Raw genomic sequence first — 15,140 nt, 5'->3', positions numbered from 1 at the left:
CCTAGAGATTCACAGACATGTTAGCAAAGAAAGAAATCTCAGGGCGTAGAGACCTGTTTAACCCAATCTAATCAACAATTTTCTAGCTTACTAGACCCCACAAGGTTTTCTGTAAAAGTTATGTTCAACACTTTTTACAATTCAACAAACTGGCGCTTAAAGGTCATCATTTAGAAATACTTCTGTGGTGATATATCATTTTCACTGATTGAAAGAACAAAGCCTTGCATTGGATCAAGTTAAAAATAAGTCACTCTAATAAGTTTCAAAATTAATTTATTTCCCATTCCTTCATAATCTGAACACTCCTTCAAATTTATTTATATTGCTGACAAAACCGTATTCCCGAAGTGAATGTTTTAGAGCTTATCTCTGATTTTTAATGCAGTATTAGTTAAAATGATAAATGTTAAATTTGGGGAGAACATTAGTAAATACCTTAATGTATGTAATTATTCCCAAGGTTTTTATTTTGGTTGAATAAGTACTACAGCACAGGTTCTTGCATAAATAAGTTTATTTGTTTCCTTTATTAATAAAATATATGTCTGAAAATAAAATCCATTTTGTACTATCTGGAGTTAGACCATAGATCACAGGCCAAAGGCTCAGTTATCTCCAAAACTGCTCTTACTTCAAACATTAGCTGCAGGTTGACCTTTCTACTGACAAGTCGGCTACAGATTTGAGGGTTACCACTACCCCCTCAGGTTCAGTAATTTACTGGAATGACTCAGGGAACTCAGGAAAGCACTATACTTACAATTACAGTTCTATTATATCAAAAAGATATAATAAAAGGCAAGATCTGGGAAGGATCTCAGACATGAGGCTTCCATCTTCTCTTCCTGTGGAACCAGGAGCCATCACTCTCTCCGCACATTAGTGTATATAATCACCAGAAAACGCAGCTAAGCTTTGCTGTCCAGAGTTATTATTGGGGTTTCATCATGATTAATTGATTCATTGATAACATGGTTGAACTCAATCTCCCCTCCTTAGAGGTTAGTAAGTTATCATGTGGATTAAAGCCCCAACTCTCTAAACACCTGGTTGGTCTTTGGGTGTTACCAGTCCCCCACACCAGACATGTCTTTAGCATAAATTCATGTGTAGTCCAAGGGACCTGCCATGAATCACAGATACTCTCATCACTCAAGAAATTTCAGGGGTTGGAGGCTGTCTCCCAGTAATCAGGGACAAAGGCCAGCCAAAATCTTTATTATATAACAGAAAGCCTTAGAATTTGCTATAAGAAATGGCCTTGACAATGAACTTGTACATAGATCTATCTAAATGAATTTCAATGTGTCTAACCATTGGATGAGTTCCCAGTTTTAGAATAGCAACAAAACCTCATAGCATTTAACACTGATGTTGAAATCTCCTGAAAAAAATTTTTAAGTACTTAGCAGATATGAAGATCTATTCTTTCATATATATGTAAAACAAATGAATCTAAATAAAATTAATATAGCATTACATTATAGTTATATAAATTTACCTGAACACTTTACTGTGACATTTTTAATTGCCTAATGTTGATTCATAACTTTCGATAAATCGAATATACAAGTTTGGGTAGAGTATTCGATTATAGGAGTTTGGCTATATACATAGTAATTTGATTTCCCTGGGTTAACAAGTTATCAGTTCTTAATATGTAATTGCAAAAGAATATTCTATTCATTTGGGAATATTTAAATTTTTAAAAAATATTTTCAAACACATGAGGACAATAATAGATAAAATTATAGCTAAATTTATTCCTGATTTCAGTTATATGTATATAATACACATTTAAACAGGAGAGATTTTTGAGGATAATTCGAATATTAATCCAGAGGTTTCACACAGAGTGCTAGAGTTGCTCATTCACACAGCTGTAATCAGAACCAACCAATATTTTCCATGTGTTTTCTAAATGAATTCTTTAATCTATCAACAGTACACCTTTCAACAGCACAATATAGTGACTGTGAGGTTGTCAAAAGCTACTTTATCTGCACATTCATAATTCAAATGAATGAGGTGATTGGATATATCTCAAAGGCAATATGTCCTTCAGTTGCCACTTTATGGCTGCTACTGTTTTGTATTCATTTCAACCTGAAAGAGCAGTCAGAAGAGATATAGGATACAAAAAATATGATCCAAAGTCAAGAATTTAGTTTTTCCATGTGTCAGATTCAGTGCTGAACTGCTAAAAATTTTAACATCCTAATTGTCAAGTCATTTATTTTAGTCCAGCATTCTTCAGAAGCCGTAAATTGTACAAAATGCAAGCCATTTATTTGGCCTCAAAACACATCAAATATTTCTGCCTTTCTATCCCCCATGATTGTTTGGTGTTAATTGCCTTCAAAAATGGTCTTAGCAGAGAAGGCAGGGGAATGCTTATCTAGCGGTTCACTACTAGCATTAAGGATTTTAATTGTGCTAGATAAACATGACAGGCAATTATTAAATGTTGTTACACATCGGAAAATAAAAATGAACTGTTAAGCATTATACTCCATTGCAGTTTTGTCTTTATCACAGTGCATAATTTGTATCTTTTAATAGGTTGAGTTTTATTTGAGAAATGTTTTGTAGAATAGGCTGTTTCAAAGATCAGATGTAGAAGTGTTATATCAGCTTAATAATACAATGTGAATCAGTCTGAAGGCTAACATATTAAATATCACTACTGCCATAATATTTCAACAGATAAAAGGAAAGAAAGAATTTCCATTTTTCTGTTACCCTGTGAAGCAGTGAATGAAAGATTATGTGTTTCTACTTTCCACAATTATTAAATAATAAAAGGTTGGACGTTTACTTTTGTAGTCATTTTAAAGTTTAGCGAGGTAAGAAAAAAATGCAGTTAATTTAGAAATATTCCAATAATATTACTTTTGAAATATGGATGTCCTTTTGACAAAGCTATAGATGATATTTGGAAATAATTGGGATTTAAAAATATATATTGGACTTTTACAAACATGAAATAGTTTGATTACACACTAGCATTAATTCACCAAAAGATATGTTTTAAAATGTTTTTAACAGTACTGTTGATAATTCCACAATGAAAAATACCCAAATGCCAACAATAAGATGAATAAGCCATAATATATTCACGCAATAGAATACTATGCCTCTATTAGAACGAACAATCTTCAACAACCTGCAACGACATGGATGAATCTCGCATCACAGTGTGAAGTGAAATGACGTTAGCACACATGAGTACACACTATGATTCTAGTCACATAAAAAGTAATACTCTTCTACATCGTGAGAAATCACGGTAATTGTTATGAAGGGAGCACAAAAAAGTGGTTCTAGAATGTTGGTTTCATGGGTTTTTCAGTGAAATTTATACTAATGAGAGATGCATTTTTGTGAACGGGGACTACCGTAAGTTTAAAACAGGGATGTATGTCTTTGACAAAAGTATTGGAGATAATATATAGAAAGGTAGGCCACAAATCTACTTCTCTTCCAAATTTTATTACTTCTGCCTGTTTCTTTTAACGGCGTTCCCTAATTTCAGTCCCACACACTCATACACGCACAAATGAGTACAAGGAAAACTGGTGAAATGTGAATAAGCTCAACAAATTATATCAATGTCAGTATCTTGGTTGAAATTATGTTATAGATGCCATTGGAATAAACCAGGAAAAGTATGCAAGGGAAGTGTCTGTATTATTATTTGCAATTGTATGTGAATCTATTCTCTTGATAAAAACAATTTTTAAGGAATGCCAAATACAAGAAAATATATTAATTTCCAAAAATCAGACCCTACACCAAGTGAACTATATCATAATGTCTGGTGTTGCTGGGAACCTGTACTTGTAATATGTGTTTCAGGACATTTATAAATAAGCAGGGCCAGGAAATACTGTGCAATAAATTGACTAGCTTTTCAATCCTATCTCAATCCAGGGCACTTGAGGCACAACAGATTTATAGATTAAATTTGTTATATTGGTTTTTAGGTGGCCTTATTTCACTATAATAAAAGACATTAATGTTTGTTGCATCTTTTTAAAGTCTACCTAGAATAAAATACTCAGGAATAAATTTAACAAAATAAGTGCAAGGCTTGTACACTAAAAACTACAAAATATTACTGAAAGAAATTAAAGAAGACTTAAATAAGTGTAAAGAAGATATGTCTATAAGTTTAAATAATGATTTTGAAGTAAACTACCATAGTAATCCCCATTTACTTCAAGAAGTTGAACATCATAACCAGCACCTCATGTGCCACTTCCAGAATTAATAGCATCTTTGTCCCTGATTCATTTATTTTTATCATTTCAGGAAAATTTTTCTTTTGGCTCAACTCCTTTATAATTTAGTAAACTTATCAAAAACTATTTATTAAGAATATCTTGTATTCCAAGTATTCTTCTAGACTCTGAAGGAGCTTATGCCCTAGTGATGAAGATAAGTAATGCATCTATAAAGAAATAACACAAGTTCAACACCAACTGAAGATAAAAAGTGATGCTGGCTTAAAGATGATCTGATAAAAGTTGGGATATATATTTTTTAAATAGTGACATAGGACCTAATGTCAGTGTACCTGGACTGTGAAGATGGCAATGCTCCCAAGTTGATAAACTATTCAACAAAATTCCTATCTAAATGTTAACTGTCATTTTTGGCAAAAATTGACAAGCTGATTCAGAATGCATATAGAAATATAAGTGATTCAATAGGCCAAAATTATCTTCAAAAAGAAGTGAGAGGACTCAGACTTCCTGATTTCAAAACTTACTACAAAGTTACAGTAACCAATACAGTGTGGTACTGGCATAGAGATCAATGGAATGATGTTTAGAATCCAGATATAAACCGTTACATTTGTGGTCAATTGATTTTCAACAAGGGTGCCAAAACAATTCAATGTAGAAACAATAATCTTTTCAACAGATGGGCCTGGGATAACTTGATAATCATGTATAAAAGAATAAAGTTGGACTCCCTACCTTTTATCATATATAAAAATTAACTCAAAGTGAACTTTATAGTTAAGTATAACAGCTGAAACTATAAAACTCAGAAGAAAACACAGGTGTAAATCTTCATGACCTTGAATAGGTAATGGTTTCCTAGACATAACATAAAAGCATGGCAACCAAAGAAGAAAATAAATTGACTTGAACACTTAAGATTTTTGTTATTCAAAGGATATTAAAACCAAACAAGACATATTAAAAAGTTTTAACAAATGTAGAAATTGGAGCGCTCATACCTTGCTAGTGATATTGCAGAATGGTGTGGTCACTTTGGAAAACAATTTACTGTTTCCTCAAAAAGTGAAATATAGAATTTCCGAATGACCCAGCAATCCCACTCTGAGATACACACTGAAGAGAACAGAAAATATTTTCACATGGAAACTGATGCACAAATATTCACAGCAGCATTATTATGATTTATAAAATGTGAAAACAACTAAACATCAACTGCCGAGTGAATAAACAAAATGCGATATAGCCATAAGATGGAATACGATGTAGTCATAAAAAGAAGTAGTAATACATGCTACAACATAGATGAACTCTGAAAACAATAAGTAAAAGAAGACAATCATAAAAGACTGTGTAATGTTTGATTTCAGTTTATGAAATATCCAGAATAGGCACATTCTTAGAGACATAAAGATGATTACTGTTTGCCAGGAGGTTGGGGAAGAGAAAATGAGAAGTGACTGCTAATAAGTAGAGGGTTTCTGTGGTGATGGAAATGTTCTGAAATTTGATGATGGTGATGCGACATAATTCAATGAATACATTAAATGCCAAAACGTGAACTGATTTTCATGGTATATGAATTATGTCTCAATAAAATTTTAAAAATTTACTTAGAGTTCCTAGTATAAATTGTTTATATTATAAACATTTTCAAAATAGAATCCTTCATGCTGATGTAAAATGGGAAGCAGAGTGTTTTCTTGCATCAAGAGCAACTACTCTACTCTCCACAGTCAGAGTATTGCAGAGGAGAGCATTTGACTCTTGACCAGAGGAATTTTGCTTTTTCATATATTTGCCTTGAGAACAATAGTGATAAATTGATATAGCGAAATGCCAAGTTGGTGGAGAGGGACTATTCAAGGAAAATTCTCCCATTTTTCAAAACTAATCTGTAGACTATTAAGTTAATTGGCTGCGTGATTTGATGGAATGAGTTCTGGACTAGATCTCAGAAAACCTTTCCCCACATTTTATACCACGTGACCTTGTACTCATCAGTTATCTCTCTGCATTTGTTTTGTCTGTCCAGTGGAATATCAATACCTACCCATTACATTTATAAGATTTTCAAGCAAATCAAATGAATACAAGAGGTGAAGCTGCTTTGAAATTGACAACACTCTAAAAAAAAATTTAACATTATTTATTTAACATCTTTCATTTTTCTTCTTCAGACTTAATTTTCAAGGAGGGGAAACATAAGGTGCTAAGTTAAATGGTTCCTTTTGGATATTGATTGAGAAGGTCTGGCTTTCTTCTTGAGGAAGAAGAACCTTGCTGGGACTCAGAAACTTGAATTTATATGACATTAACAGATAAGATTTTGTAGAAAACTGTTATAATTTTTTAAATGAATTATTCTGGCAGCATGAAAATGGCAGCAGACAGGTTATTGTCAATTAAACACGAGCTGTCAGAAAGTCAGAAATGTTGAAATATGGTGAGCATGAATCCTAAGGCGATCATATGGCAGCTGCTCAGCTGTTATCCTGACAGAGTCACTCTATGTATATGTCGTTTTCCTGCAAAATTTAATTTGAATCCTTAACGACGGAGACATCTCTGCATTTGCACGTTGCTGTCAAGTAAAACTTGGACCTTCTAAAGGAACTACAATGGTGGGTGGTAGTGGGCAAGTGACATGTGGAGGAGATGGCTCTCATCCCATTTTCCTCCACTCAGGTTACATCGAAGAGGCCTGCATCATTCCCTGTCCCTCCGACTGCAAGCTCAGCGAGTGGTCCAACTGGTCCCGCTGCAGTAAGTCCTGTGGGAGTGGTGTGAAGGTTCGGTCTAAATGGCTACGTGAAAAACCATACAATGGAGGAAGGCCTTGCCCCAAACTGGACCATGTCAACCAGGTATTTCCTACCATTGGAAATATTAAAATATTGCAATTTAGATTCACAATGATCTGGATTTTTTCTCCCCTGAAATAGACAAAAGTATATAGCCCTTGAATAGGAAATTTGACCTATTTTATCTTTAGAATGCCTGAGTCAATACATGTATGTTATTAAAATCCAAAATCAGATATGTCATCTCTATATTCTCAATATTTAGTACCTTGCATGTTTAGTCATATGAATATAATTCAATGGAAATAAAATAAAACCTACCTTTGAAATAATGTCAAGGTATTTCATATAAAATTTAACATATGCTGAGAGTAAGACCGACTCAGTCTTAGAGTTCCCCTAGACTCTGAGTGAAAACATAACCCAAATACTAACTACTTAAATTAAAATCGAAGTATACGGGTTTGAGTCTAAAATTAGAAAATATATACCGTGTGTACATTTAAATTTGTTTGATATAAAATACACTTAAAAATTAAAAATGGCTTCAAAGTCACTGTAAGTATGTTATCTATCAATTTATTCATTGGCTTTTTCAATCTTATTTGAAACTTTATTTAACTTTGAATGTTTACTTCATTAGTTAATAGCTGTTGCTTGTGTTCTATTGGAAATATAAAATTAAAGGCTGTTAGAGAGAATCGTGACTAATTAAAATGTAATATAGGATGCATCTGACAATTATTATTATGTTTGGCCTACATGTGAATTAACAAAGAAGGAATGTCATAAATAGTCTGTGTAGATATTAAGATGTGTATTTAAATTTAAGTCATAATCAAATAAATCAAATCATATGTATGAACCAATCCTAAATGCATAGATATGTTTTACATTTACACAGACTGTCTAATTTTAATCACCAAAACACACTGCTTACCAGCACACATTTCCCTTCCCAAATTAACCTAAATTGTTCATAACAACAAAAGTACACTGTCGAGAAAATAAAAAGAATTTTGAATAAAGGGATTATGAAGAACCAAGTGGAGAATTAAATTTCATAGAAAGTTCTGAATGAATCTTGATTTTTCCCCAAGTAGTTGAATTTGCCCTTAAATTCAACTGAAAGTGAATAATATACTGCATTGCTGCCATCTACTGGTAATCAGGTTCCCTGCCCTAGTGAATATTTCCAAAAAAGAAAATTCAGTACCATGACCCTAATGAAACAGAATACCTGAAATGTAAGGTTTGTAATACAAAAGAATATTTTCTACAAGTTTCGAAACCTTGAATTCCCAATGGTAAATTTAAATTTTAATAAATTTTGATCCATGGTTTTACTAAAGAGAAATTCAACACATACTCATACCTTTAGTACGTATGTGTGTACACAGCCAATCAGATCTTAAATTAAAAGTAACTGTGTTTGTGTTTGCCTCAGCATTTTCTTTAATAAGAATTTGCAAAGGTTCAAGACTTCGTGCCAAGTTGTTATTGCTATGAAAAGTCTTTAACCTAAGGCATTTATCTGTCACTCTCCAACTCTGCTATAACCGAATGCAGAGTATGATAAGGACATCTGGGTACTTGTTATCGGTTTGCTGGTGGTATATATATTGAGACACAAGCAACAGAAAAATCAAAGCTAAAACAAGAAATAATAGATTCCTAAATATTTGACTTTGAGCATAAATATTCTACATTTTAAAAAGAAACTTCTGGGAATTCATATATTAGTAAAATATTAGGAAAGTAAATAATACGCAAAAAAAAAATGTTGAAAACTGTAAATCACATAGATTTCTACTACAGTTATACATTCCTCAAAATAATTGGTGGTACATTGACTCACGTCTGAAGTTCTATTTTCCAATTGCAGAAGCAAATTCTCCTTTCCTAAGTAATATAGATGGATAGATGAAGATAGTTAGATTCATCAGTCAATTAATCTAGAGATAGATAATCCATTCGCAATTCAAATTACAAGATATCTGCAGTTGTATATCAATTCCTCATTATAAGTGTTTTAAAGTTAACTCAGTTTTCTCAGTTGTCTTTATCCTGCTCGTCTAATACTTTCCTTGACTTTGCCGTTTTCAATACTCACTTGTGTATCTTAACTTTAAACAACAATGGGTTGGCTTTTCTCTACCAAGGTCTAAGAAAAATGTTCTAATCATTTACAAAAAAAAAAAGGCTTTTGTATATGGATAATAATATTTGAAACTTAGAACATAAATCTTCTCATTAATATACCGACATTTTACTTATCTTTGTTTCTCTCCCTTTTCTTTATTCCTGATGAATGTAACCGCTCCAGGCACAGGTAAGAACTCTTAAACCTCATAGTTCATGTGCTGCTTGTTTTCTGTTTTACTTCTTGTTTCAGGGAATGTATTTTTTTCCTACTATTATCTTGTATATTTTACGAGGAGGAGAAAATATCATATTTTCCAAAAATTTGTGTTCTGTAGCTGTTCTCTTTTTATTTCTGAACATGCTACCTGTGTTTCCTCATTTTAGAATCAGGGCCCGAGGCATAGGGGTGGGGAACAAGCTTTACTTCACCAGACTTGAAAAGGAAATAACACTTCTTATTAAAGATCTCATGCTTCTCAGAGGGAAAGTAAAGGTGCAGGGTGGGCTGAAAATGGGTGGCAGGAGGTTGCTCTGAACTGATATTTATTCACTACAATATAGAAGGTTAAAGTGCTGACCATCTAGCGATTAAGAAAGATGGCATTTCCTCTTCGGTTTTTCCATTCCCTATAAGTTGTAAAATAGTCTTTTACCCAGCGTGTTTAGTTGTGTTTTAATAAAGCTCCTAATGTGAATGTGATCACAATAAGTATAAATTCTTACTCCGACAATGCTTTTTTTTTTTTGCTATTTGGAATAGGTCTGTTTTGTCACTTTGTTTGGATGAAGTCCACTAAAATTTTCACAAAAGGCTAGCTCCAAAGGGCTATTTAAATCTACGTTTTCTGTATTGAGTTACTAAGACATTTCATATAAGAGAGAGAGAGAGAAAGAGAGAGAATGTGTGGAAAATAAGAAATTGAGATGCATTATTATAGATTTTGAAATCATGTAAAAATTTTTCCACAGTGGTCAAATCAGTTCTGTTGTAATAGATTGTGGTCCATTTATTTCCTTTATTTAATCATTCTTATCATTGAGAAAAGAACATAATTACTCATTGCTCTAAAAATTCTGAAACCAAACAAACCACCTCAAACTTGGAGCTGAAAGCCTTTATGGATCCTGGAGCACAATTTACTTTGTTTCATGTGGCTCTCACTGCTTTAGGCTATAGCTATGTATGAGGAGACCAATTTCAGCCCTAAATAATTGAGGGTTTGTTTGAAGACAGCTTTATTTCATGTTATTTATCTCTTAATTTAGTTTTATAAATGTAATATACACACACAAAAAAATATCTTTTCACTGTTATATATAGTCCTTTGGAAAACAAGACAAATTATATTTATTTCAAAACAACTACTTTTAAGCACTTCATTCATTCATTCATTCATTCATTCAACAAGTCTCTATTATATGCCTAACATATGAGCACCCTGGGGTAAGTATTGAAGACATAAACTATACAAGACTAATGGCCTGGAAAACTATAATACTGTGTGGTAAGGGTCAGTACCGGAATATGGGTCATGTATTCAGTGTGGTCCAGCAGGTCAGATCTACAACTGCAGCATAATAATGGAGCAACGGAATGCAACGCAGCTAGCCTGGCCCTTTAGTAGAATAATGAACAACAAAGGAGAGAAATAGAAGTAGCTAAAATAAGAATATAATGATTATTAAGATGTAAAGTCTTCCCACTCATTCTCACCTGAGATGAGATCATTGAGAATAGTGTGTGTTTCAGGTGTATGAGGTCGTCCCTTGCCACAGTGACTGCAACCAATACCTATGGGTCACGGAGCCATGGAGCATCTGCAAGGTGACCTTTGTGAACATGAGGGATAACTGCGGAGAAGGCGTACAAACCCGAAAAGTGAGGTGAGACCAAGCTGAATTACACAGAGAAGCAAAGCACGTAACACCTCCCAGCTGCACACCCGCCAATATGAGTGTTCACTCCTCCCCTGCCTCCTAAATAAAATTGTCTTTAGTTTTATCTTTAGGGGATCTATGTTCATGGAACATTCTAAGGGGATCTGCTTCCAGCAGCAGTTTATCATACCAGGCCTTCTGATTTAGGATGCTTTGCTTCAAATGCTTTTCTTGCAGAGAAAGAGTCTCATGTTGAATTCGAGCTCAAACAATGCAAATTTTCCAGCCCAATAACTTTTTCCTTAAAGGCCAAATATATGTCTAATTGTATTTTAGGGATAATCTACTCTTTTATACAAACTGATCAACTTCGAATACTCTCGTCTGCTCCAGAGAACCTTGCCAAAAACCTCTGTTGACTGGTGCCTTTCATTTCTTCTTGTATGGCCACGCTGTCCAGTAAAGTGGCCACTAGACACCTGTGGCTATTTTCACATTAAATTTAAGCTAATTAAAACTAAATAAAATTGGAAATGCATTTTCCCAGTTAACACTGGCCATATTTCAAGTGCTCAGTAGGCACGAGTGCTATCAGACAGTTTCCATCCTCACAGAAAGTTCCGTTGAGCAGCATCGTTCTCTGGTATCCCATATACCCTTCAGCGTTTTGAAAAGATCCTTTTACATGTCTGTCATTCTTATTAAACCCTATAAGTTTGTCCAAACTGAGAGCCTGTCATCTTCATAGAAATTCCCTAATATGTAATACAAATTTGATACTCATTAAATTTTCTCTACAGCATCTGCATATGATCCTTAAGGATTCTGGAACCTAGGTGTATGAGGTTTTATTATCTCACTTTGTATATTCTCAAGTACTAATTTACACACATATAGTAACACGCATCTAGTAAAGTGACACAGTTGGCATTCAAACCAAAGTCTTGTCACTCTTTTTTAACTATACCAGTTTTTCCTAACCCTGCTGAGAAACAAACAGTAAAGACAAATATAAAAACATCTAGAACTGGCGACTCATGTTGCGAAGCTCATTCTCACCCATAGCTTAACTTTTCATGAGTTTAAGATTTATATTTTTTCATCTGTTTCAGTAGGAAATGAGAACAAATTAACATTTGTATCTTAAAACTTTGGTACATATAACTTTGCTTTTGATAAAAATAATCTCTGTTTCTTATTTTAAAAGCCTATCATAAGCCTCAAGTTATTTTTCTAAGGAACTTAAAAAAGTTGGATCGAGGAGGGAGAAGTTATAAGTTTATAAGGAAAGGGAAGAAAAAGAGAGATTTTGTTTTCTGCCTTTCTTCAAAATTTAAAATTTCTCTTCAAAATTTAAAATATTTTTCTTATATTAAGAATTTGGTCAGGTCTTTCTTTCTTTCTTTCTTTCTTTCTTTCTTTCTTTCCTTCTTTCTTTCTTTCTTTCTTTCTTTCTTTTTGTTAATAAAATAAAATTATAATAAACTACTGTTCTTTCGGCTTTCCCCTCAACTATCTATGTACATGTATCATCTTGCTCTGTGAACAGATACTCTCAACATTTCCAAATACATCCTAAACAAAGTAACTTTTCAAATCAACTTATTTTTTTCAGTAAACATCTTCAATGCAAATAGAGAAAAGAGAAGGTCAGTATTGATTGTGATCTCTGATCATGTAATAATGTTTATCGATTGAGCAGTATACCTCTATTACCTTAATACCCTGCTTAGATGCAAGCATTGGGTGACATTTTAGAATCGATGTCTATAAAACAGGAGGATTCAATATACCTGATATCATTCTTTCTCTTTTAAGATGGTATGACACATCAAAGACTGAGTGATAGAAATAATTTGCCGTGATGGGAAGATATATTTTTCACTGACTTTTAAAGAAAAATTGCCAGCACATTGTAAGAATAAAAACCAGACTGGTTCAGTTATTCTGATTGTTGTTTCTGAATTCTCTGCAGATAATGCACCCCCTGTCGCCATACCTGTGGTGGGCCTCCGGCCCCAACCTTGACCTCCAGCTAGATTCTACACTGTGTTTTCTAATACAGCTCAATTTTCTCACAGCATAATTTCTTGTCTTATGGAGAGGAAGAAAGGCTAAGAATTTAAAGAAAGTGAATGAAGTGAAAGTGCCTTCCTTTGGGCCCAAAACTTGATTCAATATATTTTGAATTCTAGAGTGATCAAAAGAAATTGTTAATAACAAATAAAATAAATAAAACATAAATAATCTGAAATATCAACAATAGGGGTATTTTTTTAGCAATTGTGGCATGTTCAAATGATGGAATTCAAATGTAGTCATTAAAAATTATTTCTTAGAGATATAGTTAATAACACAATATGTTCATAATGTATCATTGCTTTTTTCTTAAATGGTATAAATAATAGGTAAAGTTTGCTGCTCTTTAATGAAATGAGAATATATGTTTAAGTATAAAAGTCTATTAAGAGTGCTTATTCTGATAGAGTTATGTGAATTTTTATTTTTTCTTCTGATTTTTCTAAAACGAATATATTGCTTGTATATCAAAAATTAAAGGAATAGAAAAGCCTTTGAAAATGAAGTTTTAGGTGCATAACTACTTAATAGAGTATTGAATATCAGTCCATAACTCTAAATCAATAGGTAATTCCATAAATTAATCCTTGTTCATTGTGTCAGTACCTACCCTGAATGCAATCTTTTCTTAGCAAATCCAACTTTGAGCATTGAACTGTCTGTTCTATGTCCTCTCAAAGCTGCTATCAATAGAGCATTTTTAAAATGCCATTGAAAGTGGAACATTTTCCTGGGAAACTAAAATTCTCCCCCGAAAATTTATCATTTATTTTTTTTCTTTCAACAATGAAACCAAACAAATATCTACCTTTGTGGATTTTTGTGATTGCTCTTTTATGTACTCATCTAATTTACAAAAAAAAAAAAAAAAAAAAAAAATGAAGAGATGGGTATTCATATAGATATTTTTTCAGGCTGCAAACCCAATTAAGACATGAACAACAGCACAGTCTTTAAATGCATTTTACAGGAAAAAGACATTTCTCTTAAATTCAGCAGCACTGTATGGAAAGGTTTTTGTGCAGAGTAGATACCTGACGATGCAGTTCCCTACTGATTGCAAATTTCTGGGGAAAAAAAGTTGAGATTGCAGGTATAATTAGTAATGTTGTTCAAGTGACTTTTTAAAGCAGCGCAATGGTCTGAGAGACTTAAGAGTCAAGCCTTCCTCTTCATCTTCTAGAATGCATTCTCTTTCTAAAACCATTAATCTGGTTGACCTTCTTTGAGTTGTAAATGAGGGATAGTTTTGTTCTTCAACTAGAAAAGTGTCCAGAGAGATTATTAACTATGGTAAAGGTGAAGGCCGATAGTAACTGCATTAATTAAATGCCCAAGAGAGGAGTAAAGAGCCTTTCATGCCTGCTTACAATAAAATGAAATGTATTAAAATGTTTGAATTTGTTCTGTTAAAGAGAAAGCTAAGAATAACAAAGGTCAAGATGTAGGCAGATCCAAACAACCACATGTAGAGAATGTGTGCTAGTCTTTTTATAATTGCCTTTTCACTTCTGGCTTACTTTTAAGATTATCAGCAGATGGGAGGCTAGATAACTTTTTAAATGACAAAACAATTTGACACATGCTATCAGTTACTTTCAAAAACACTTCATGAAACCTCTCACTAGAGATTTGGGTTTGCCTCATCTTCCATCATATATAAATCTACCCTCTCTACAGAATCCACCATTTTCTTCAGAAGAAAAAAAATGCATCATATTCCAAAATTGCAACCCCTTTACGAATCTCTTTGGACCCCTCCTCATTAATTCCTTCATTATGCATGAATGTAAATGACCTCCTTTCAGAGGAAGACAGGTAGAGTTTACATACGCACAGCAGTTATTGTTTTTAAAGGTTGCAATGATACATACACACAAGGATAAATTTAAAAATTATACTGAAACTCTACAAGTATTTATGAGAGGCAGAGATCCTTTTGTTTTCATATTTGAAGAATTTTATTCATTAGATGTGAGCT

The 15,140-nt window shown here is 33.1% G+C and overlaps 1 protein-coding gene across 4 annotated transcripts in view; it reads left to right on the top strand.

The window, feature by feature from the left end:
• THSD7A (thrombospondin type 1 domain containing 7A) overlaps positions 1-15,140 on the top strand; it is a 603,286-nt gene that overhangs the window by 561,608 nt on the left and 26,538 nt on the right. For all 4 annotated transcript variants that reach the window (XM_016160722.2, XM_016160721.2, XM_016160720.2 and 1 more), the window contains 3 exons: positions 6,942-7,120; positions 9,384-9,389; positions 10,953-11,086. In XM_016160722.2, the coding sequence (XP_016016208.2) occupies positions 6,942-7,120; positions 9,384-9,389; positions 10,953-11,086 (319 nt within the window). The remainder of the gene's footprint in view (positions 1-6,941; positions 7,121-9,383; positions 9,390-10,952; positions 11,087-15,140) is intronic.

The sequence above is a fragment of the Rousettus aegyptiacus genome, unplaced genomic scaffold (genome assembly GCF_014176215.1).
Source record: "Rousettus aegyptiacus isolate mRouAeg1 unplaced genomic scaffold, mRouAeg1.p scaffold_m13_p_13, whole genome shotgun sequence".
Taxonomy (NCBI): domain Eukaryota; kingdom Metazoa; phylum Chordata; class Mammalia; order Chiroptera; family Pteropodidae; genus Rousettus; species Rousettus aegyptiacus.
Note: the sequence above shows the minus strand (reverse complement) of the source record. Positions and strands in the feature narration are given on the sequence as shown.